Source organism: Callorhinus ursinus, unplaced genomic scaffold, assembly GCF_003265705.2.
Source record: "Callorhinus ursinus isolate GAN/ISIS: 27379988/994484 unplaced genomic scaffold, GSC_fseal_2.0 scaffold32, whole genome shotgun sequence".
Lineage (NCBI taxonomy): Eukaryota > Metazoa > Chordata > Mammalia > Carnivora > Otariidae > Callorhinus > Callorhinus ursinus.
Window position 1 is genome coordinate 8,700,551 of NW_027397094.1, and position 25,725 is coordinate 8,726,275.

General features: G+C 39.6%; 1 protein-coding gene across 7 annotated transcripts in view; it reads left to right on the forward strand.

Annotated features, from left to right (window-relative positions):
• The window catches only part of LOC112807728 (zinc finger protein 90 homolog), a 133,105-nt gene that overhangs the window by 90,861 nt on the left and 16,519 nt on the right, over positions 1-25,725 (forward strand). For 5 of the 7 annotated variants that reach the window (XM_073878994.1, XM_025850653.2, XM_073878995.1 and 2 more), the window contains exon 5: positions 966-9,187. The exons of 1 other annotated variant lie outside the window; for it this stretch is intronic. In XM_073878994.1, the coding sequence (XP_073735095.1) occupies positions 966-2,413 (1,448 nt within the window). In that variant the 3' untranslated portion in view covers positions 2,414-9,187. Of the gene's footprint in view, positions 1-965; positions 9,188-25,725 lie in introns of those variants that run through there. One more of the 7 variants, XM_073878999.1, reaches the window with a different exon arrangement.

Sequence of the window (25,725 nt, forward strand, 5' to 3'; positions counted from 1 at the left end):
AAAAACATTGGACTGTAAACTAAGAGAATGAAAGAACTTGAGTATAAGATTATGGATGAGAATGAACAATTTTATGGGGACAAACAGCTGGGCTTACAAGAATAAAATATATTCATTCTAGATTTGTAAATTGATGGCTTGGTTCTAATCTGAATCCAGATATATTGATATGTTTGGTTCATTGTGATACCTTTAAAAAAATATTGTCAGTTCTTAGGTTATTGGACTCAGTAGTATTAGTATTGGCATTCTATGGAATTGTATGATACATTATTAGAAATATAGTATTGTAGCTAGCAGAGGAGTAAAGACAGATATGCATAATCAAAAAATATTAAGGTACAGGTAAATGAAAGTTCCAGGATTAGGTTTAGAGTTGTAGGTTTTCATGTTATGGGAGATATAAAAACATTTATATATATATAAATATGTATGTATGTATATATATATATATATATATATATGTATGTATGCAGGATTGAAGACTAATGTTAAATGAGGTGAGATTTGGTTGGGAGAAAGCCAGAAAACATTGCAAGAGGGTTTGATGGCCAGGAGAAGTCCACACTGTTGAACAACTCTGATGGAATAAAGGGAAAATACCATTAATCAAAAGAGCTGTAAATTGATCCTGTGGCAAGAAAGACTTTTTACCACTCATTGTTTTTGCTATTTTGTTGTGTGTTTTTATTCCCGGTGCATCAGAGCTAGAAACAGAATTAGAGATATTAGGGATAGGGTTATCGTACTGTTTCCTTTTGAATTAGAGGTCTTAGAAGTTTGATTTGTTGTTATTGTGTGGAATGGAAAAGAGAGATGAGACTGGAAGTGTGTATACTGTTGTTATAATCGAGACATGAGGAGATAATGAACTAAGCTTGTCCACTCCCCGAAACCTAATTAATTCTGTTTCTCCTGAATGTACTTGTCAACTAATCTTCCTTGTTACTCTATTTATATTTCAGAATTAATTAATAACAGTAGAAACTATTCAAGAAAGAAGTTCAATGAGTTTAACAAAGGTAGAAATGGGCTCCTTAATGATAAATATGAAAGAATTCATTCTGAAGAGAAACTTTATGAATATAATAAAAATGGCTTCCACCGTAATGACGACTTTGTTCACCATCAGAAAATTCAAATTTTGGAGCAACCTTTTGAATACAGTGAATGTAGGAAAGCTTTCCATGAGAATTCACTCTTTGTTGTACATAAGAAAGCTTACACAGGGAAGAATACCTGTGAATACACTGAATATGGGAAGATCTTCTGTGATATGTCATCTCTTATTGCTCATCAGAGAACACATCCAAGAGAGAATCACTGTGAATTTAATGAATATGGAGAAAACTTCTTTGAGGAATCCATTCTCTTTGAGCATCAGAGTGTTCAGCCTTTCAGCCAGAAGTCAAACCTCATTCCAATTCAGAGAACCCACTCAATTGACAATATACTTGAATATAATGAATGTGGAACATTTTTTAGTGAAAAGTTAGTCTTTGGTGTACAGCAGAGAACACACACAGGAGAAAAACCTTATGAATGTCATGAATGTGGAAAAACCTTCAACCAGAAGTCAGCCCACACAAGACATCAGAGAACACACACCGGGGAAAAATCTTGTGAATGTCATGAATGTGGGAAAACTTTCTACAAGAATTCAGACCTCATTAAACACCAGAGAATTCACACAGGGGAGAAACCTTTTGAATGTCAGGAATGTGGGAAATCCTTCAGTGAAAAGTCTACCCTCACTCAACATCGGAGAACACACACAGGGGAGAAACCATATGAGTGTTGTGAATGTGGGAAAGCCTTCTCATTTAAGTCCGTCCTTACTGTACATCAAAAAACACACACAGGGGAGAAGCCCTATGAATGTTATGAATGTAGGAAGGCCTTTCTCAGAAAATCAGACCTCATTAAACATCAAAGAACTCACACAGGGGAAAAACCTTATGAATGTCATGAATGTGGGAAATCCTTCTCTGAGAAGTCAACTCTTACCAAACATCTGAGAACTCACACGGGTGAGAAACCCTATGAATGTATTGAATGTGGAAAATTTTTCTGCTACTACTCGGGTTTCACAGAACATCAGAGAAGACACACAGGGGAGAAACCTTTTGGATGTAATGAATGTGGGAAAAATTTCCGTCAGAAGTCAGCCCTAATTGTTCATCAGAGAACTCACATAAGACAGAAACCTTATGAATGTAATGAATGTGGAAAATCATTCTGTGTAAAGTCAAAACTCATTGCACATCATAGAACACACACGGGGGAAAAACCCTATGAATGTAATGTTTGTGGAAAATCATTCTATGTGAAGTCTAAACTCACGGTACATCAACGAACACATTTGGGGAGAAACCCTATAAATGTAATAAATGAGGGAAATCACTCTGGGTGAAGTCAAGAGTTTATAGAAAAAGAACAAAAATGGGGAGAAAAATCCATTGATAACAATGATTGTGAGAACATCTTTGGTCTAAAGTCAGTTCTCACAATATAGCAGAGAACTTACAGAGGGGAGAGAATGATATGAAGCTGTGGAATATAGAAAACTTCTGTGCTGGGATTGGACCCATACTCAGTGGAGAAAACCTATTGGTGAATGAATATAGGGAACCTTTTGCCCAAAGCCACACCTCACTAAACATCAAAGAAAACAAATAAGTTAGAAACATCTATCAGCATTTGTAGGGTAGAGAAGACTTTATCCATGGGCCTTAGAAAATGCACAAATTATAGGAAACTCTAGGAAAGCATTTAGTCTGAGGTGATGACTTGTGTGAAGTGCTTGAAGTAGTATCTGGTCGATGTTGGAAATCACTAGAGAAAATATTTTCAATATGTGGAAGCTTTAAGTTAAATCTAAGCTTATACATCAGAGGTTTTGAAGGTTTTCTAGCCATTTAGGAAATGTGGAGAACGTTTTCATTTAGAAATAGTGTTTTCTTTTTGTAAAGATACACTTTGGCCCCTTGCCAGTCCGTTGTTCCCCTCTGTTTAAGGTATTAGATGTGAAAACACACCACACTGGGAGCACAGTTGTAAGCACGTCAGAGGTTTATTGCTCAGGCATATGCAGAAAAAGAGAAGATTTTTAGCAAGAGGACCCACCAACAGGACTTTCTGATGTCCAGGTAAAAGAGAGAGGTTTTGGATCTGGTGACACATGTAGGAGTAGCTTGCCAGCAGGATGTTTTAGTAATTCTGGGATAGATTGATTTTGAGTGGCTCATCCTGGAATAGTGGATCCAAGGGGAAAGGTGAGTTGCTATGCATGCAACATAGTGAATGTAGGAAAAGTGAGTGTGGAGCATAGGTGGTTTCTTTCCTGGCAAGTGTCATCCTGTTGTGAGTGACTTACTGTACCCAACTCTATTTCTCCACGTACTTAACACCTTTCATATGTGATGTAACAATTTCAAAAAACAAACATTTAGGGCGCCTGGGTGGCTCAGTTGGTTAAGCGACTGCCTTCGGCTCAGGTCATGATCCTGGAGTCCCAGGATCGAGTCCCACATCGGGCTCCCTGCTCGGCAGGGAGTCTGCTTCTCCCTCTGACCCTCCCCCCTCTCATGCTCTCTCTCTCTTTCTCTCTCTCAAATAAATAAAATCTTAAAAAAAAATTTATATATGAAAATGCATTCTTAAATATAGAGCTTTAAAAAAGCACAAGTAGATAATACTACCAGGTAGGTTATAGTAGCTTATAGCAGATCAGTGTAGTAACTGAGAACAGCTAGAAAAATATCACAAAAAGCATCTATTTGAATGCAGCCTATTGCTGCAGAAGCAAAGAGGACTAGAGGTAACATGCAGGAGAGGAGTGAATCCTAGAAAGTACACGGGCAAAATGCAGCTGTTTTACCTGGGAGCACTTGCCAGTTCTGGCCACAGGGAGGAGCCTGAGTATTGAGCGTGGCTCAGGTGGAGGCTGGAATTCTTCGTAGGAGGGCAGAGACCAGAGCCAGCAGAACTTCTGGCCATCAAGGCTGGAGTGAAAAATTCTTAAACATTAGAGGTCAGACACATGACAGTTTTTGAAGAAATTTTTAGAAGACTGACTCAGCACAGAGCAGGAGCCTGAAAAGCAAAGCTGAAAGTAGATTTTTTTTTTCGGTACTAAGAAAAAAATGATTAGAATTTGGGAACTGCCAGTAGGATGGGCCCTTGCTGAGCACAGCATGCTATCAGTAAAAGCAAGGTCATATCAGAGGTAGAGTGTACCTTACTGCAATTGCAAACGATACCTGGTATTTAAAAAAACAAAACAAAACAAAAAGAAACCTGCCCAGGAAGAAAACTCTTAAGAACAGATGGCTTCACTGTAGTTACTCCAAATATTTAAGTAGGAAATGATACCAAGCTTTTATGAACTTTTCCAGAGAAAGGAAGATGGAACTTTTCTAATTCATTTTGTGAGCTCAGTATAACCTTGATACCAAAACCTGTAAAAGACATTTCAGGAAAGTAAAGTTACCAGTATTTTAATTAAGGTGCGTAATCCTAAATTTAAAAAAATCCAGTCATACCCATGGACAAAGTAATGTTTATTAGAGGAGCCAAGGGATTTAACATTTAAAATGAAATCAGTTTGGCCAGTTCTTCCTCTCACATTCTCCTTTCTCCCTTGTGCTTTCTGTATTTCTCTCTTGCCTTCCCTTCCTAGAGTGGATGTCAGAACAGGCCTGCCTTGGTGGATGAGAAAGGTATTGTGGTGAGGTGCACACCTGGATCAGAAGTGTTGAGGGCAGCTGGAAGAGACGATCAGCATGGCTGAAATCTTTAACATTGAGCAAATAAAATGTATTGAGGATGATGAGAGCCCAGACTAGAGAAGGCTTTCATAAAAATGGAGAAGGGGAAAGTTAGAAAACCCCAGAGTGTTGGATCGAAATGTAACTCATAGAAATTGTGTGTGTGTGTGTGTGTGTGTGTGTGTGTGTGTTTTATGGATCTATCTGCTGAGAGGGCCTGCATACAGTGATACCCCAGAAGCAGTGAGCACAGTTTACTAATTTCTTTACCAAGTGCCAGTTCACTAATTTCTAAATGCTGTCCTCCACCAAAAAAGAGACCAAGTCTCTGGAGTGATGGCAGATTCCAGGTCAGAGGTAGGAAGAAATATAAGATGAAGCTGAATCATCTTACCTACAAGACAAAAATGTTCAAAGACTCTTGGAGACAAAAGAACCATCTTGGACAGGTTCCACTGGCCAAATTTGAGACAGTTCGGACAACAAAATAATGATAGCATCAGAATACAAGAGACTTAATAGAATGTGAATCCATTAATTTATAGTGATATGAATAAATGAGTAAATTTATGGAGGAGAAGGGAAAACTTTTTTTTTAAAGGTTTTTATTTATTTGACAGAGACACAGCGAGAGAGGGAACACAAGCAGGGGGAGTGAGAGAAGGAGAAGCAGGCTTCCTGCCAAGCAGGGAGCCCGATGTGGGGCTCGATCCCAGGACCCCAGGATCATGACCTGAGCTGAAGGCAACGCTTAACGACTGAGCCACCCAGGCGCCCTGGGAAAACTTTTCTTTACAGAAGATGCCAATTAATGTAGGGAGAATAACGGAAATAGGAAAACACCATGGCAGCCATCAGAGTGGTGGTTGATTTAGGTGGTAGTTGCCAACATAGGCTAGAGTTCGTGGGTAGAGGTTTGATGAAGAATATATTAACATAATCTTCAGATATTTCCCCACAAAATACTAATCAGCTGCAAAGGTGAAAGTGGTGATTTTATGATTAAACCCGGCAGACACCAACATGAGGTGATCACCTCACCAGTGGAGTGGGACAGGTCAACATGATGTGTCCCCTGATGGGATGCCCTGAGAAGAGCCAGCATCATCTGTGTGGTATTTTTGCCAAGAAACATGACCTGTGTTTGCTTAGGAGATATCAGGTGAACCCATTTGAAAGGTTATTTTACTGAATGCAAAGCCTATTGTCTTTAAAAATGTGAAGGACATGAAAACTCCAGATTGGAGGGGACTGATCTATTTTAAAGATTTATTTATTTATTTTAGAGAGTGAGTGTTCGTGTGAGTAGGGGGAGGGGCAGAGGGAAAGAATCTTCAAGCAGACTTCCTGCTGAGTGGGGAGCCCTATGTGGCGCTTGATCTCATGACCCTGAGATCATGACCTGAGCCAAAACCAAGAGTTGGACTCTCAACTGACAGAGCCACCCAGGTACTCCGAGACTGGAGATATTTTAAAATAACAAAAAGGAAGACTAGACTTTGTTAGAACAGTTGGCAAAAGTCAGCATATGGATTGGACGGTGGTATTTATCAGTGTTTATCTCCTGACTTGGATGATTGTTGGGTGCCTTTGTGGAAGATACACCCTGGAGTAGGTAGGGGTAATGGAGCCTCATGTCTGCAGCTTATTTTCAGATGCTTTAGAGAAAGTCTAGTAATTTGTGTGTGTGAGTGCAAGTATGCGAGGGACAGATGTAGGAGGCGCAGTGCAGTTAGGGGAATCGGAGTGAGGGGGATATGGGAGTCTTTTTGGTATTAAGCTTGTGACTTTTGTAAGTGTGAAATTATTTCAGAATAAATATTTAAAAGTTCAAGTTAATTGACATAACCTACCACATCAGTAGAAAAAGCAAGTAACGCCACTTGATTATTTCAATAGATGCAGAAAACATATTTGATAAAACTTTACACCCATTTGTGGTTAAAAAAACAACAAAACTAGGAATGGAAGGAAAGCTCGTCAAAAACAAGGAAACCAACATACAGCAAACATCATACCAAGTAGACAAATACTGAGATATGGTTTCATTCCTGATATGAATGAGATAAGAATGCTTATTACTGCTTCTGTTTAACATAGGACTGAAGCTCTAGCTTATCATCAAGACAAAAAGGAAAAAGAAGTATAAGGCATAAAACTGAGGAGACTGAAGCACAACTCATTATTGGTAGGTGGTATCATTGCATAGAAATGTGAAAAAAATCTATGGAGACGTTATTAGAAGTAAGTGATTAAACAAACTCACTGTACAAAAATTGTTTCTATATATAAACTACAAATAGAAAATAAGTGATACCAGGGAAGTTTTATCCACCCAGGATAGGGTAGCAGAGACCAGATTTACCTGCCTGCCTAAAAACACGGGGAAAAGGGAAACATAAAATCTAGGAAATAATTGTTTTCATGTCAGTGGGCATTAGGCAGTGCTCCCTGTGGGTGGATAGGTTCACTACATTGTGGTGATGCTTATACAGGTGTATTAAATTATATCAAGATGTACACTTTAACTACTGTTACGTTGCTGTTAGATTTACAATAGTCCTAAAACAGTAAGTTCTAGAAATCCAAAAACTTCATTGCCAAATTAAGGGATGTTAAAGACCAAAATAAATGGAAGGATATACTCACTGTGTTGATGACTTTGAAGACTCATTCCCCCCACTCCCCAAACTGAATGGTAGATTCAGTGCAACCCTAAAACCATCTAGCAGCTAATTAGAAATTAGCAAGTCTGAATTTAAAATGTATATGCAGATGCAATGACTAACCATATCTAAGGACAACCTGAAAATAGAAAAATAAATCTACAGGACTTAGAGTGCTGGATATCAAGACGGTGGTATAGGCAGAAGCATAAACAATGTCCAGAAACAGTCCCCAATATATTAATCTATGACAAAGGTGACAGTGTAATATTGTGGTAAAAAGATGGCATTTTTGATAAATGGTGCTGGGTTAATTGGCTCTCTGTATGTGTAAGAGAAACACTTTGTAGCCACCCACCACACACAGAAACTCGTTTCGTATAGATTGTACATCTAAATGTGAAAGGTAACACTTTTAGAAGAAAATACAGGTAAGCATCGTGGCTTTGGCTAAGACACCTTAAACAAGAAACAAAAACCATAGATGAATTCGACTACATTAGAATTAGAACTGCTGTTTGTTCAAAAACAAAACCCCCCCAAAAAACAGGAGTTAAGAGACTGGGAGAAGATAATTGCGATGCATATCTCAAACCAAGGACTCTTCTACAGAATATAGAAGGAATTCCAACAAATCAGCAAGAAAAAGAAAAATGAGCAGCAGATTGAACATAATTCACAGAGTATACTTAAATGATCAGTAAATGTGGAAAGTTGCTCAATTTCTTTAGTCATCAAGGAAAAGCAAATTCTAACAAAAATGCAATACCACTGCACACCAGAATAACTACAGTGATAAAACACCAACTGATAATGAAGATCTGAAGCAACTGGGACTAATACAAGTTTGGTGGGAATGTAAGTTGTGCCCTTTGGAAAAATGGACTCTTTCTACTAAAGCTGAACATACATGTAAATTTTGGCTGTGTAATTATACTTCTAGATGTATCTTGAACAGAAATATATGTTTCCTGAAAGAATGATCATGGTGGTAGTATTCTCAATAGCCCAGAAGTAGAAATAGCATGAATGGGCACCAACACTGAAATGCATGCATAAATTGTGCTCTTCGTTCAGTGCTGTATTCTACAGCAGTAGGAATGAATGAACCACAATTGTGTGCATGCAAAAGAAACAACACAGAAGAGTAAGTGCTGTGTTTTTTCATTCAAGAAGCAGGCGAATGTAATACATGGTATTAGAAGTTGGGATGGTGGTTGCCTGGATGGTGGCAGGTTGCAGAGATTGACTTAAGGGGGCTTCTCTGGTACTAATAGTATTCTTTTTATCTCAATATTGATTGTAGGTATATTCAATTTACAAAATTTATTGTGAATTATTTATATATATTCATGTTTGAGTGTAAATGTTCCTTAATAAAAGCAGGAAGTCTGACATTGTTCACTCTCTTCTAAGATTCCTCCAACAGCTTCCCATCTCACTTAAAAACACAGCACAAGATGAATAATTAGGACAACAGCAAGTGAGCATGTGTGTGAAGAATCCCTGTGTAATAAGTGCATATCTATGTGAGTTTACTACGTAAAATATTTTGTTCCCTTCACTATGTGACAGATAACAATGGTGTTCCTTATTAAAAGCTAACCAATTTATCTTATTCAATAAATATGTTAAGTGAAATATTCCACAATTTTACCATATCTGCTACGTGTTCTCTCACAGTTTCCTGGCATATAAAAGTGGATATGGCCAGTGTTTGTATTAATTCTTCAATAAAGAATTCAAACATTGTGTCTATGAAGTTTTTACCTGCCTCAGGGTCCACCAATAGGTGTAATGAAAATACTAATTACACAGAATAAGCAATATCGGGGTACCTGGGTGGCTTAGTCAGCTGGGCATCCAACTCTTGGTTTCGGCTCAGATCCTGATCTCAGGGGCCTGGGATTGAGTCCCAAGTCAGGTGCCGCACTCAGCCGGGGATTCTGCTTATGGATTCTCACTCTCTCCCTCCGCCCCTTCTCCTGCCCATGCGTGTTCTCTCTCTCTAAATCTTTAAAAAAATAAGCAATATCAAGTTAATTAGTGAAAGCAGATGTGGACAGTACTACTTGAGTTCAAACACTATGGGTTTCCATTATATGAAGAAAATATCCAGCTGAAATATTCCAATGAGAAATCTACTTAGGTATGAGTTGCATAGCCCCAGTATAACAGGAACCATCTACATTTGTATTATGATGTATATACATATTTTCTCTTATTCATTTCTTCTCCAGTATAGGAGAGGCTGTAGAATTAGAGATCAGATTGCCTGGGTTCTTATGATGTGTCTGGCTCTATCACTTAATAGATTTGAGACAAATTACTGTCTGTACTCAGACTCTCATCTGTAAAATGGGGACATTTATAGTGTCTTGCTCATAGGGGCAATTTAATAAGAGCTGTGCATGTGTTAGCTGTTATTTCTTAAATTAACTTCCAAACAATTGATAGGTTCTTACAGACTCTTTATACCAAACACTCATTTTCTTTTGATGGCAGAGCATTAACTTGTTTTTCACCTTAGCCTGGGAAGGTTCAGAGGCAAAGGTTGACTGGAGTAAGCCAGTCACAAAAGACTCCTCTCAGAGAGTTGTTTGGGATCGGCACGTGTTCTGGTTCTCACCAGAGTTATTTGCAAAGTGTTCTGGAAACTTCTGGAAAAGGTTTCTTTCTTGCCCAGCTGAAATGTTTTATGTCTGGACTTGGCACTTAGTTCTGTCTTGCAACTCGCACAGGTGGATGGTGGACTGAGGATGGTATGCTGAGTGTGAAGGGTTCCTGAGGAGGTTATTGAGCTGCCTGTTCTACCTTCTGCAGTGAGAATAGGTGGAGGTTGTATTCAGTGATAGGGCAGAGCAGGGGAGTAGCATCCCTGCCCAGGCAGGGCCTCCAGGCTGGCAAAACTCTTGTCTGGGGAGCTGGTCAGGCAGAACTGTGTCCCAGGTTCCTGGCCAGATGGAGCCAGCATCCTCACTGCAGATGTGCAGTGCTGCTGGCCATGATCTCCACTCAAGTGCCGTTGGGTTAGGCAGCTTCCCAGGTGCTCAGGTCAGGCTTTTTCATCAGGTGGGGTGGGCATCTACATTCAGGAGTAGGTGTGGGCTATACGTTAGCTCTCTTGACTGGGTGAAAGGGGGACCAGCTCCAAGCCCTGCAAGGCTCTTTTTTTGGTGTGTGTGTGTGATCTTAGGCTTATTCTGTGGTGGTACATAATTCCCTAACAATGCTAGTTTAAAAGTTAAAAAAAATAGTAAAAATAACCATGAATACAATAACCGTTTATTGGGTATACAATATAAAAATATGTAAACCCTAACATCAATAATGAGAATGTGTGAGAGAGGAGAAGTAGAAGCATAAAGCTTAAATTCAACATTTAAGTTAAGTCAACATTTAAGTTAATTTAAGTCAGTTCAACAATCAAGTTGAGTTAAAGTTGTTACCAGTTGAACTTAAGTTGCTATCAGTTTAAAATAGACTTACCATTTTGAGATACTTTATATGTTTCATGGTAACCTCAAGGGAAAAACCTATGGCATTTATACTGAAGAACATCATAAAGAAGTCAAAACATACTGACCAAAAGACATCAAAACACAAATGGATAAGAAGCAAGGAACAGTCAGACTCTACAAGAGTCAGAAAATGATGAACAAAATGGCAATTTTAAGTCCCTACCTATCAATACTACTTTAATGTAAAGACGGCGTCTTCGAAGACATGGAATGATTGAATGGATAAAACAATAAAATCTCACAATATGCTGCCTACAAGAGACTAGCATTAAGACACATACAGACTGAGAGTGAAGGGATGAAAAAGATATTTCATGCAAATGGTAACCAAAATAGCAGAGATAGCTATACTTAGACAAAATCAACTTTAAAAATAGTAAAAAGAGAAAAGTTCATTATATAACACTAAAAGCATCAACCCATCAAGAAGATATAATATTTGTATATATCTATGCACCCAACATTAAAGCAACTAAATACATAAGGTAAAACTAATAGAGCTAAAAGGAAAAATAAACAGCAATACAATAATATTAGGGTACTTTAATACCCCTCTCTCAAAAAGGATAAATCATCCAGAGAGAGAATCAACCAGGAAACAGCAGGTTTGAACATCACTATGGACCAAATGGACTTAATGGACATATACAGAGCATTCTTTCCAACAATAGCAGAATACACATCCTTCTCAAGCCCACATGGAACACTTTCTAGGGTAGACCATATGTTAGTCCACAAAACAAGTCTTAGCAAATTCAAGGAGATTGAAATCATACCAAGTATTTTCTCTGACTACAATGGTATGAATTTAAAAAAATAACAGGAAGGTAACTGGAAAAACTCACAAATACATGGAAATTAAATAATACTCCCTCAAAAACCAGTGTATGAAAAAAATAAATTTAATGGGTAAAATAGTATCTTGAGACAAATGAAAATAGAAAGACAACATACCAAAGCATATGGGAATGTAGCAATACCTATTCTTTTCAAGCTAGTGCAAAAAACAGAAGAGGAAGGAATGCTTCCTAATTCATTCTCTGAGGCCAGCATTACCCTGACATCAAAGCTGGAAAAGGGCACTACAACAAAAGAAAACCATAGGCCAATAATTTCTGATGAATATAGATGCAAAAATTCTCAATAAAATACCAACAGACCGAATTTAGTGGCACACTGAAAGGATTTTTTACCATGTTCAAGTGGGATTTATCCCTGGGATGGATGCAAGGATGATTTAGCATATGAATATCAAGAAAGGTGATAGAGCACATTAAAAGAACAAAAGAAAAAAATCATATGATCATCTCAATAGATGTAGAAAGAGCATTTGACAAAATTTAACATCTGTTCCTGACAAAAACTCCTAACAAATTAGTTATAGAAGGCTGGATATGACAAGCCCACAGCTAATATCATACTCAGTGGTGAAAGTCTGAAAGCTTCCCTCCTAAGATCAGAAAGAAGATGGGGTGTCCCCTGTCACCACTCCTATTCAGCATAATACTGGAGGAGCACTTAGGCAAGGAAAAGAAATAAAAGGTGTCAGAATAGGATCGGAACAAGCAAAACTGTCTTATGTTTGCCGATGGCATGATTTTAAATAGAGAACATCCTATAGACTCCACCAAAATATTGTTAGAGCTAAGCAATGATTTCAGGAAAGTTGCAGGATACAAAATTAGCAGCATTTCAATACACTAAAAACACATTTTCAAAAATAAAACTCTGCTATACATGGTAGCATGAAAAACAGTAAAATACCTAGGAATAAATTTAACCAAAGAGATGAGAGGTCTCTTCACTGAAAACTGTAAGACATTGATGAAAGAAATTGAAGGAAACACAAATGAATGGAAAGTCATTCCATATTCATTGATACAAGAATTAATATTTTTGAAATCTCGATATTAACCAAAGCCATCTATAGATTCAGTGCAATTCCTATGAAGATTCCAGTGGAAATTTTTACAGAAGTAGAAAAAAAAATTATCCCAAAATTTTATATGGAATAACTGAAGACCCTGAATAGCAAAAGCAATCCTATGGGAGGTTCACATTTCCTGATTTCAAGCTATCTTATAAAGCTAAGGAGATCACTGGGCACCTGGGTGGCTCACTCATTAAGTGGCTGCCTTCAGCTCAGGTCATGATTCCAGGGTCCTGGGATTGAGCCCCACATTGGGCTCCCTGCTCAGCGGCGAGTCTGCTTCTCCCTTGCCCACTCCCCCCTGCTTGTGTTCCCTCTCTCGCTGTGTCTCTCTCTCTGTCAAATAAATAAAATCTTAAAAAAAAAAAAGCTAGGGTGATCAAAACAGTATGGTACTGGCATAAAACAGACATATAGACTAATAGAAATATATCGAGAGCCCAGAAATAAACCCATGCCTACACCGTCAACTAATATTTGACAAGGGAACCAAGAATACTCAATGGAGAAAAGACAGTCTCTTCAATAAATAGTGCTGGGAAAATTGGACATTCACATGTAAAAGAATGAAACAAACCCTATATTACACTGCTCACAAAAACGAACTCAAAATGGATGAAAGACTTAAATGCAAGACAAGAAACCATAGAATTCCTATGAGAAAACATAGATAAAAAGTTCTTTGACATGGGTCTTGGTGATGATTGTTTTTGGTAAAACAACCTAAAGCACAAGCAACAAAAAATAAACGAGCGGGACTATCTTGAACTGATAAGCTCTGCATAGCAAAAGAAATGATCAACAAAATGAAAAGACAATCTATGGAATGGGAAAAATATTTGTAAACCGTATATCTGTTGAAGGGTCAATATCTGAAAGATACAAAGAACTCATGCAACTCAACAGTAAAAAAACAAAACCAATTTAAAAATGGGCAAAGGATCTGAACATTTTTCCAGAAAGATATTCAAATGGCTAACAGGTACATGAAAAAGGTGCTTAATATCACCAGTCACTAGAGGAATGCAAATGGAAACCACAGTGAGACATCTTTTGCTTGTTAGAATGATTAGAAGAGAAAAATGCTAGCAAGGGTGTGGGGAAAAGGGAAACTTTTTTATTGCTGGTGGGACTGTAACTTGGTGCAGCCACTGTGGAAAATAGGTTGAAGGTTCCACAAGGATTAAAATGCAACTACCATATAATCAGGTCATTCCACTTCTGAGAACACATGTGAAGGAAACAGATTATCAATGAGATATCTGCACCCCCATGTCCAGTGCAGCATTATCTACAATAGCTAGACATGGAAACAGTCCAAGTGTTTATTGACAGATGAATGGAAAGAGAAGATGTGGTACACACACACACACACACACACACGGGAATAATCAGCCATAAAAAGAAGGAAATCCTGCCATTTGTGACAACTTAGACAGACTTTGAGGGCAGTATGCTAAGTGAAGTGAGTGAGACAGAGAAAGACCAATGCTGCATGATCTCACTTACATGTGGAACCTAAAAAACAAGCAAACAAACAAAAAACCATACTCATAGAAAAAGAATTCAGATTTGTGGTTACCTGAGGTGGTGGGTGGGAGATGTGAGAACTGGATGACAGTGATCAAAATGTGTAAACTGTAAGTTATAAATAGGTACTGGGTATGTAATGTCCAATATGATGACTAGAATTAGCTTTGCTGTATGGTATGTATGGAAATTGTTAAGAGAGCAGATCCTAAGAGTTCTCATCACAAGGAACATTTTTTTCTTTTGTATCTATATGAGATGATGAATGTTAACTTACTGTGATAATGTTAACTTACTGTGATATGTTACACTTTGAACTTACACCGTACTGTGTATCAATTATATCTCATTAAAATTGGGGCAAAAATACATGGAATAAAGGTGTTTATAAGAGTGGAAACTGTTTTCTACCACAGAAGAGTGTTGTTTAATGGAAAGAATGTGATAGACATTCTGTAATGCATTTAGAGATGTGCCTAAAACTATGTAATTATGATGGTTTTCTGAGGGCACATGTAACCTACACTGCCAAGACTATTATTTAAGGGAATGGTATGATAGCTTTATCTGTGACACATAAAGAGAATTTTTTAAAAAGTAATAGAGATGGTTATAGTACTAGACGTATGTTACTTTGAGGAGCATGTTATTTCAAGGAACGGTTGTGATAATCTTTCAGAATGCATTTAGAGAAGTGTTTGAAACACATGTAATAAAAATGGTTATAAGAGGTAATGTGACTATGAGTACGATGTATTAGGAAATTGATATTTTAGCCATTCTGTAAATTATATAGAGAAGTGTTTGAACAGACATGCAGTGAAGAGCATTGTTAGAGTGATACATAAATCCATCATTGAGAGGATTGTTATTTCAGTGCGCGGATGTACTATCCATCCTGTAAGGCATTTTGAAGAGAATTTAAAACCACATGTAGTAAGAGTGGCTCTAAGAGTGCTGCTTGCATTCTACTTTGAGAAAAGTTATTTCAGGGAGTGGTTGTGATATCTTTTTTGTATTGAATGTAGAGAAGTGTTTAAAATCATATGTATTTGTAAGGGTGCTTGGAGCATAAGGCTGGACAGTTGGGTTTTCTCTGTTTGTAATGCAAGCACCTGACTTAGGCTTTGAGTGCTGAGGGTCCACTCCAAAGAGGCATCCATTCCGAAGTGGCTCTCAAGTCTGGCCTGCACCCCACCCCCGAGGCTCCTGTGTTTATCACTGTTGGTTTGGTAACTGACCATTTGGGCCACTTGTTTTTTTCTCTTTCCATGCTTTAGATTTCCACTGTTATGTTTAGAATTTACCAATAAAAAGTGAGCCCACGAAACCCTAGGCCCCCACCCTGGACTCCAATAAAAGCAGAACTCTAGCTCCCCTCCCCCACCTGCAACCTTGAAGTGTGGCCTCAGGTGTACATGTAATTTCTAGGACTTGTAAGTAATAAACCTCACAGTTCTGAGATCATGATCTGAGCCAAAATCAAGAGTTAAAAGATTTAAAAGATTTAGTTAAAAAAGTTAAAAGATTTAAAAATCAAGAGTTGGACGCTCAACTGACTGAGCCACCGAGGCGCCCCTGGGTACATACTAAATTTTTAATTGCCGAATCATATGGTAGTTCCAGTTTTAATTTTTTGAGGAATCTCGCTTATTTTTTCCTTTGTGACTGTACCATTTTATATTCCCACCAACAATGCACACGGGTCTTTCTCCCCATCCTCACCAGCATCCGTTAGCTCTTGTCCTTTTGATGGTAGCCATTCTAGCAGATTGTGATTTTGATTTGCATTTCCCTAATAAATAGTGAGGTTGACCTGTTAGCCATTTCTGTATCTTCTTTGTAAAAATGTTTATTCAGGTTATTTGCCAATTTTTACATTGATTTTTTTTTTTGCTGTTGAATTGTGTTCTTTACATATTTTAAATATTAATCCCTTACTTATCAGATATGTGGTTTGCAAATAATTTCTCCAATTCTGTAGGTTTCATTTCCATTTTGTTGATTATTTCTTTCATTGTCCAGAGGCTTTTTAGTTTGTTATAGTCCTACTTGTTTATTTTTTGATTTTGTTGCTTCTGATATAGGTGTCATATAAAAGGTATCATTTCCAAGACCCATGGGAACAAGCTCTTCCATGTTTTCTTCTCAGAGTTTTATGGTTTCAGGCTTACATTTAAGTCTTTAATCCATTTTGAGTTAATTTTTTGAGTGGTTTAAGATAGAGATCTGAGGAGCACCTGGGTGGCTCAGTTGGTTAAGCGACTGCCTTCGGCTCAGGTCATGATCCCAGGGTCCTGGGATAGAGCCCCACATCGGGCTCCCTGCTCCGCGGGAAGCCTGCTTCTCCCTCTCCCACTCCCCCTGCTTGTGTTCCCTCTCACGCTGTCTCTCTCTCTGTCAATTAAATAAATAAATAAAATCTTTTTAAAAAAAGATAGAGATCTGGTTTAATTCTTTTGCATGTGACTATCCAATTTTCCCAGCACCATTAAATGCAGAGACTGTCTTCTCTCCATTGAGTGTTCTTGGCTGTCTTGTCAAATGTTACTTGACTGTGAGTATTAAGTTTATTTCTGGGTTCTCTTTTGTTCCACTGGTCTCTCTGTGTGTTTTATGGCAGTACCACAGTGCTGGGATTATTATAGCTGTGTATCCACCTTTGTTCTTCTTGGGATGGCCGTGTATGGAATACTTTCTTAAGATCTTATGCATGTAATACTCTATTTTATGCTGGTGAGAATTTAACTCTGATAGCATTCCTAAACTTTCCACTTTTACTCCCCACCCTCCTCACATTTTAGGTTATTGATGTTACAATTTATATGTTTTTATATTATGCATCCAGTAGCAAATTATTGCAGTTATGTTTATTTATAATGCATTTTTTAAACTTTTAAAGTAGACTTATAAGTGAATTATGTACCATCACAGCATTGAAGAATATGACTTCTATTTATTTACTCTTAACAATGAATTTTACACACATATCCATATGTTTTATGATGTTAAATCATCCTTTTATTTCCACTTAAAGTACGCCTTTCATCATTTCTTGTAGGGCAGGTGCAATGGCAATGAACTCCCTCAACTTCTGTTTGTTTGGGAAAGTCTTTATTTCTCCTTGGTTTTGCCTCTCTGTAGGCCTCATTTTCCCAACTGTCCAATGATTAATTAGATTCAGAAACTGTGTAGGTGTGAACTCAGCATGTCAGTGACCGCAGCTCCCTCTGCCCCAGATGCTGTGTGGACAGGACTGCTAAATGCCCATCCAGGCTGCCGAGTGCCTCCCTCCCCCCATTTCTACTAACACAGTCTTTTCCAGAGTCCCCTGAGAAAGCCCGAGTGCAGCCAGGGCCCAACTTGGAGGACAGAGCTGGGTTCACACCTGGCTCCACCTTTTTCCTGGGGTTCTGGGCAAGGCACTGAACCTTTTGGGGCCTTCCCCTTCTCTGCCTCAGTGGCTCCCTGCGATCCCCACCTCCTCGTGGACACATCCCTTACGAAGTCCCTTCTCGTGAGCGTGGACTGGACTCAGCGACCTCTCTCCCATGCGCTGTCGCTTCCAAGAGTTGGAAGTGACTTTTGAGTTCTGTTTCGCTCACTCTTTCTCGTGTTCTCTCCTCTTCTCTCTCTCTCTCTCTCTCCTCACATCCCTCACTCTGAGGCAGAAGCAGACGTTTTACTGGCTGTGCTCGGAGAGGTTCCTGCAGTCCACAGCTGAGAGGCACCTCGGTCCACCCCGAGTCCTGCCGGCACCCCCAAGTGCGCGCGGCTGTCGTCCAGCCCCTTCGGAGCCCCTGCTGAGACCCGAGCCCCAGCCTCTTGAGATTTCTCAGGGGAGAGGCTCCCAGGGCCAGCGGGACTCCTGGCCCACGGAACCCGTCAATATAACATGTCTGTCGTTGCCAGCCCCTGTATTTGGGGGAGCTTTTCCGCACGGAACTAGATCATCCACGCGGTGTGTCAGACCCCAGCCCTGCCCGCAGCCTCCCTCCCGCTCTCGTCTTCTCCCACTGACCAGCCAGCCACGCTGGTGCCCTTCTCGTGGCTTCTCTGGCCACACTCACTTCTGCACAGATGAGCCTTCTCCCAGCGCACCGTTCTCAGGCTTGTGCGGGGCCGGCTTCTTCGTCTCGTCACTCGCGGTCACAGCCTAAATGTCACTTCCCGTGTCACCTGTGGCGCCCAGCCTTCCCTCACCGCACCGTGCTTTACTTAAATACGGCTTTCGGCCTTTTTTTCTTTCGCGTGCATTTGTTTTTGTGGTGCAGTCCATCTTCCCCCCCCTCCCAGGATGGGAGCTCCCGGAGGGCAGGGCCCCGTCCGCCCTTTTCAGCATTTCAATCGGGGCTCAATCAGTTGCGGAAAGGAATAGCCGAGAGGATCTTGGAGCCCGCACCCCACCTCGGATCAGCTCGGATTGTGCAGATGGATGCCCGTAACTCAAGGTGCCTGTTGGGCTGGGACCAGAGAATGGCCGGAATGACCTCCGGGTGCGGCTGCGCTGGCTTCAGTTACCCCCAAGTAGGGGTGGGGTTTGCGGGGGGCAGGGGGTGGGGAACGGGGACACCGCGTGCCCCCTGGTGGCCAACACTGGCATTGCCACCTCACGCAGGAAAACCTCTGTTGGGGTGTTCTGTCTGTGAATTTCAGAGGGCGAGAAGGAGGAAGAGGGAAGGATTAAGGGGTGCGTAGCTGTGTGAGCCTCCCCAAAGCCCCCCAGAATCCTTCTGCTCACATCAAATTGGCCTGGACTTCGCGTGGTCATTCTTAGCTGCAAGAGGTGGGGAACTAGAGGCTTTTCGCTTGGTGAATGGTTACCCTGAATGAAACTGAATCTCTGAGGTTAAGAAAAGAAGAATGGACACCGTGTGCACAAGGCCAGGGCTCTTTCCCTGCACCAAGCTCCAGGAGCAAGGGGGCACAGTGGAGCTCTTTCCAGATGCATTGGGCATTCATACCACATTCTACCAAAGCCTCTCTCATTCCTTGGTTTTATTTGTATCCAGAGAGAGAAAGAAAAGTCTTGGTTTCAAACCAGGATATGTGAGTAGGAAACCTGCTTTCACACAATAAGGGGACTAGAATGGGAATACGGAACGGGACCTCCAGGGATGTGTGGTGATGGGTGATTCATTCATAAGGTGTGCCTAGAATTGAAATTGATGGGCAGCCTACCAAGAGCAGAGATCCAGACACAGTAGTTGCTCCAGTGAGAAGTCACCGTCTGTTACCTAAGCCAGCACCCCGTCCCCCACCAGGGGAAGTTAGAAACCAGCACACCTCTTGACTAGCGGTCTCAGCTCCGCACATCATGACCTGCGGGAAGAGGTGCTCCCACTTCTGGATCCAAATCCCTTACCTCAGTTTGTGGTTGTCCTTTTCTGGAATTTTATGTCAGTATATTTTAAAATTTAAACAAAATCGATAAATTCCTTAGAGGGGGAAAAAAGTCTGACTGCTTTCTTGGTCAGTGAATTTTTCGTACTCAAAGAAATGTTCACAAAATGTCAGGCTCTTCTCCCCTCTCCCATCAGAGCAAGATTAAGTGACTTCATTTTCACGATGCAAGTGCTCATTTTTATTTATTTTATTTTATTTTTAAATATCGTATTTATTTATTTGACAGGTAGAGACATAGCAAGAGAGGGAACACAAGCGGGAGGCGGGGAGCGGCAGAGGGAGAAGCGGGCTTCCCGCGGAGCAGGGAGCCCGATGCGGGGCTCGATCCCAGGACCCGGGGATCACGACCTGAGCCAAAATCAAGAGTCATGCACCTAACCGACTGAACCACCCAGGTGCCCCTGGATTTATATCTTTTTAACTATATGTGACTAAGACCACTAGCTTCTCCCACTATTCACTGTTTTCTTCTTCAACAGTAATGAAATGGCTGACTTCAGCTAGGAGCCTGGTGGCTAAGAATAAGGATGAAATGTCCAGCTCCCATTGTGTGTCATGGGTGTGACCATGTGACTCATTCGGGCCAAGTGGCTAATTCTAGTTAATAGGATGTAAGCAGCAGCATCATGTAATAGCTGGTAGAATCCTTCCTTAAAAGAGAGATGTTTTATGTGGTGTGCCCTTTTCTTCTTGATTCCTTTTTCCGTTCTGCTCTCTGGAATGCAGACATGATGGCTGGAGCCCCGACTGCCCTCCTGAGTAATGAGGATGAGCACATGAAGGATGATAGAGTGTGGGGTAGAAGGAGCCTGGGCTATGAGGATCTCATGGATTACCTACATTCAGACCTACATATGAGAGAAAAAAAATTATTTTTGTATAAATCATTTATTTTGGGATCTCTATTATATGTAGCAGATGGAAACAGTGACAGAAAACTGTCACTGAATGGGGCAGGGGGGGACAGTGTCAGGGCCACAAAGGTGGCCCTTTGTCTGTCTGATAGTCAGGCTGGCTTCAAAACGTTCATGTGGGTATGAGGCAGATTTGGTATCGTGCATAGCTGTTTTCAAAGCTGAATTAAGGGTAGGTGGAGCACTGTTTTAGGATTAACAGTTTGTTCAAAGTCTACCTTTCTTTTGGGGTACGTGTTGGTCTGCCCGGCTGGGTTCTACCAGTTTCTCTTCAATTTTCCATGACTTGGGTTAATAATGTTGGGCAGTCCCGGGCTTGGGGCCTCACCCTCTGTGTGCGTGCAGACTCCCTTGGGTGTGTGTATATATGCACACCGCTACAGAGGTGCGAAGTGAGGCCCAAACATAGCTGAAGAGCAGCCTCTAGGTGGGTCTGATGCTTGAGTGGTTTGGGGAACCCTAATTCCCTCATGGCATTCAGAGTTAGCTAACACTTCCGAGAAATCAAAGGGATGTGAGCAGCCACTTTAAATTTGGCCACAGAGTCTGTCAGATAAGACACTGGTGATCTGAATCATGGAATCCTGTAATAATGAAGACCTTCTAAAGAACTGGGGGAAGAATAGTAAAAATTTACAGCAAAATATCCCTCTTCTGCTTATTTTAGTTCCCTTATCTTCTTTTCTTGGATTTCACTATAACTTCTTGAAACTCACAAGAGGAAATGCTGTTCTCATAGACAAGTCTATTAGGCTTTTGGAGGGGGAAGGAAAGAAGAGGAGAAAAAGGGATGAAAATTAATATTTAATTGGTACCAACTTCTATGCTAGGTGGTTTAAAAGTCACTGATTTATTGCAAAATAGTGATTACTATTTCAAATTTAGGTAAAAGGTGACAAAAGCTTAGAGTGGGTAAAAATGCAATTCTGGAAGACCTAGAAAACAAAAATACTTTTAAAAAGAACAAGGTTAGAGGATCACATTCCTCGATCTCATGACTACTGGAAAAATATATGGTGATCATGACAGTGCGGTATTGTTGTCTGAAAAATAGACACAGAATAGAGCCCAGAAGTAGATCCACATTTGTACACCAATTGTTTCTTGACAAGAACACACAGACAAATTCACTGGTGGGAGGAGGGGTTATAATTAATGTACTTTTCTGTCTAATTTTTCCTGCGTACCACGATGTTTTTAAAGGTTTTTCAATTTTATTGCCTTTATCAGTAGTTTCTTTTACTGTGGAGTAGTCTTGTACAATACTCCTTTTATATACTCACCATTCTCCTCTTGATGGATATTTGAGTTGTTTTCAGTTTGGAGCTGTTATGAATAAAATAGGTAGGAACTTTGTGGCAGGAGTCTGTTTTGGGCCGTGTATTTTATTTATCTTGGTAAGTACTAAGGAGCATTATTGTTGGATTATAGAACGGGTACACACGTAGTTTATAAGAAACGACGGTGGTGATTGTACCATTTTACACTCCACCAAGCAAGGTGGGAAAGTTCGGATGCTTCACATCCTCTCTAACATTTGGTGTCTTTAGTCTTTTTGAATTTTTAGCCCTTTAGAGTGTTGTGTGTTGGGCCTTCTTCACTGTGGTTTTAATTTGTGTTCCCTGATAACAAATCATGCTGAGACTGTGTCCCTATTTATTAACTATTTATATATTTTCCTTTGTGAAGCTTTGTACAAATATCAGGTTGTTTTCTTTACTATTGAAGTGTAGGAGTGTGTGTGTGTGTGTGTGTGTGTGTGTGTGTGTATATATATAGTCTACCTTTTGGATTCAAGGCCTTTGACAGGCAAGGCCTTAAACAGGAAAAAGAAAAGGCTGTTTTTTTCTCATATACAGGTCTATTCAATTTTTGGAGCGGGAGGGATATCTATCTATCTATCTATCTATCTATCTATCTATATATATATGAAGATATTCTCTGAATTTTCCTTCTAAAAACTTTATAATTTTAGATTTCATAATTGGGTATATGGTCCATATAAAATTAATATTGGGGGTATGGTAAGTGGTGGGGGGGGTTCTTTCTTTATTTTTTCCCATACAGATGGTAAAACTAAATTAAAACTAAATATAAAAACTAAGTTTTTATAATCTGTAACCACTGCCCAAATGAAGATCTAGAACACTTCTGTTGCTCTAGAAATTACACACATATATATATTTATTTATTTATATCTATATTTACCTTTATATTTATGTATAAACATTAGCTCAGGCTGCTATAAAAAATACCATAGACTGGGTGGTTTACAAACCTAACACTTATTTTTCACAGTTCTGAAGGCTGAGGAGTCCAAGGTCAAGGAACTGGAATATTTGGTGTGTGGTGACAGCAACTTTCTCATTCACAGACGCTGCTTGTCACCGGGCACTCAACTCATCCTAGTGGGATCTGCCTGGTTTTGGACTTCAGATAAATGGAGTCATGGAATGTATCGTCTTGTGCCTGAGTTTGTCCTGGAATGTGTGATTATTTTGGCAAAGTGCAAACTGCAGCAGAGAAAGAATTTCACTGAGGCAATGTGACTTGAAATCCTCAAATTTTGACCAATATGCTTGTTAGGAAAAAGGGAATGGAATGCAATAAAGAGGAATTGTGCCAATTTGTAAACTGTAGAATCATAGGTAAGGAACACGTGGAATCATTTGATAAAAATGTGTAGCCCAAATTACATAAATTATATTTTGCATTCAGTTGCACAATTTCTATGCATGTGGGTCACATTATAACCTATAATAATTGCACACAATCTTTAAAAAATAACATGTCTAGTTCTGTTATAGTCTACACTAGACAGAAAAGTCAAACACCAGACTGTGCAGTTCAAAATCAGACACCTGCAGCTAGTCCTGATTAGAAAGAAGTGCTCAGGTGGGGATTTATGCAGGAAACAGAAACCTAACCCGTGATTTGAACGGGGATACCTTAATATGATGAATTATTAACTGGCAAGGTATATAACTACTATTTAATAGGGTTAAAAAAAAATCTGAAGATAACAAGAATTGCAGCTAGGGTGCAGACTCCACCAATTAGACCTGAATTTTAATTCAAAAGTAAGGCACTTAAGGAAGGAAGCTCTGCATTTTGATGGCAAAAGTGGATGGATGCACAAGCGTTTGGCTTCCGGAGCGTCTAGGCTGAAAGAACACTGGTCCCAGCGGGAGTAGCAGTTGAAGGAAAGTCTGGAGGTTTGGCGCCACCTTGTGGCCCTGAGGGAAAGGCCGGGAGAACCACTCGAATGCTGGACAAGACATTGTTGAGAAGCTTTCCCGTGTGTCCTCGTCTGTGTCGGCTGACCCTCTGGACCTGGTTCTTGTTCCAGCACTTCCTTCATCTCCATTTTGACCCCTGCCAATGCCTACCTTTTCTGTGTACTAGCCTTTTTTTTAAGTCATTTTTTAATTCGTTTTTCAAAGTACCAACTTTTGTTTGTTGATTTTTCCCTAGCGCACGTTTGTCTTTTATTGATTAATTTCTGCTCTTGCATTTATAATTTAGTTGCTTCTACCTTCTCTTGTTGAGTTTGCTATTCTTTCTCTGGCTTCTTGCTTGGTTAACTAATTTTCCAAAATTAACTAATTTTCAATAATTCTTCCTTTCTAATATAAGCATTTGAAGCGATAGTTTTCTCTCAAAGCAACATCCACAAGTATTAATATATAGTATTTTTATTACCATCCAGTCCGAAACAGTTTATACGTTTTACTGCAACATCTTCTCTGGCGGGCGGGTCACGTGGAAGCACATCGCTTCGTTTCTGAACAGTAGGGCATTTTCTGGTGCTCTTTCTGCTGTTGATTTCCGGGGTCATTCCCCTGTTTTTCAGAACACATGCTCAGTGGGACTCCAGTCTTCTGAAATTTGTTAGGACTTGATCCACTGTTTCACATGCCGCCTATTTTGGTGAAGTTTCCATTCGCAATGGAAAAGGATGTCTCTCCTAAACACTGGTGTTCCATATCGTTCTTGCCCCCGGGTCCTGCCTTATTGTGGGGTTGTGCCTGCTTATTCCCACAGTGTGTGAGGTCCCCACCTCGGTTTCTGGACGTGACCGTTTCCTCCTTTATCTTGAAGCTAGATTATTACATGCAAACACATTTAGGATGTTTATATTGTCCTGATGAACTGGCCTCTCCAATTACGAAATGCTCATCTTTATCTCTGCTAGTAATTCCTCACCTGAAGTCTGCTTTTTTTTTTTTATAGTAATAGAGCAACACGGGTTTTTCACTGTGTTGTTTGCGTGGCCGTTATTATCATTCTCTCCTTTTGTGTTAGTCCGTGTGTGCTAAGTGTCAACAGCATAGACTTGAGTTTGGTTTTGTCTTTCAGTCTGACAATATTTATGCTAAATTTCCTTTTGATTAGTCCACTTAATTTAATGTTGGTGTAGTTGGATTTATGGTCACCGTTTTGCTACTCTGTTTCCATATTCTGCTCTTTGTTCCATGATTTCTCCTTCCTAGCTCTCTTTTGAATTATTTTAGCAATTCCATTTTCTCCTCTGTTAGCTTTTCAATGATATCCATGTCGTATCTCCCTGTTAATAATTTTAATTGCTATTATTTTTTTGGTGGCTACCCTTGAGATTTGGTACTTATTTTCTTTTGGATTAATTATTTTTTATAATTCCACTTTTCTACTAGCTTTTTAGTTTAGGTATATATATTTATATCTATTTCTATATACGTATACGTAGATACACATAATTACTTTAATTCAGTCTGTAGTTACTCTAGAGAGTCAATATTTACCCTATACCTAGAGTTGCCTGCTTATATTATCTTTACTACTTAATAAAACATATGAAGACTCTTTACATTCGTTTATCATCCTCTGCCATTGTTAGTATTGCTATGCTATGTTTCACTTCTAGGTGTTGCATATTATGATTGTTACTTTTTTTTATCCTTATATATTTTATTTTATTTTATTTATTTTTTAAAAGATTTATTTTTTTAT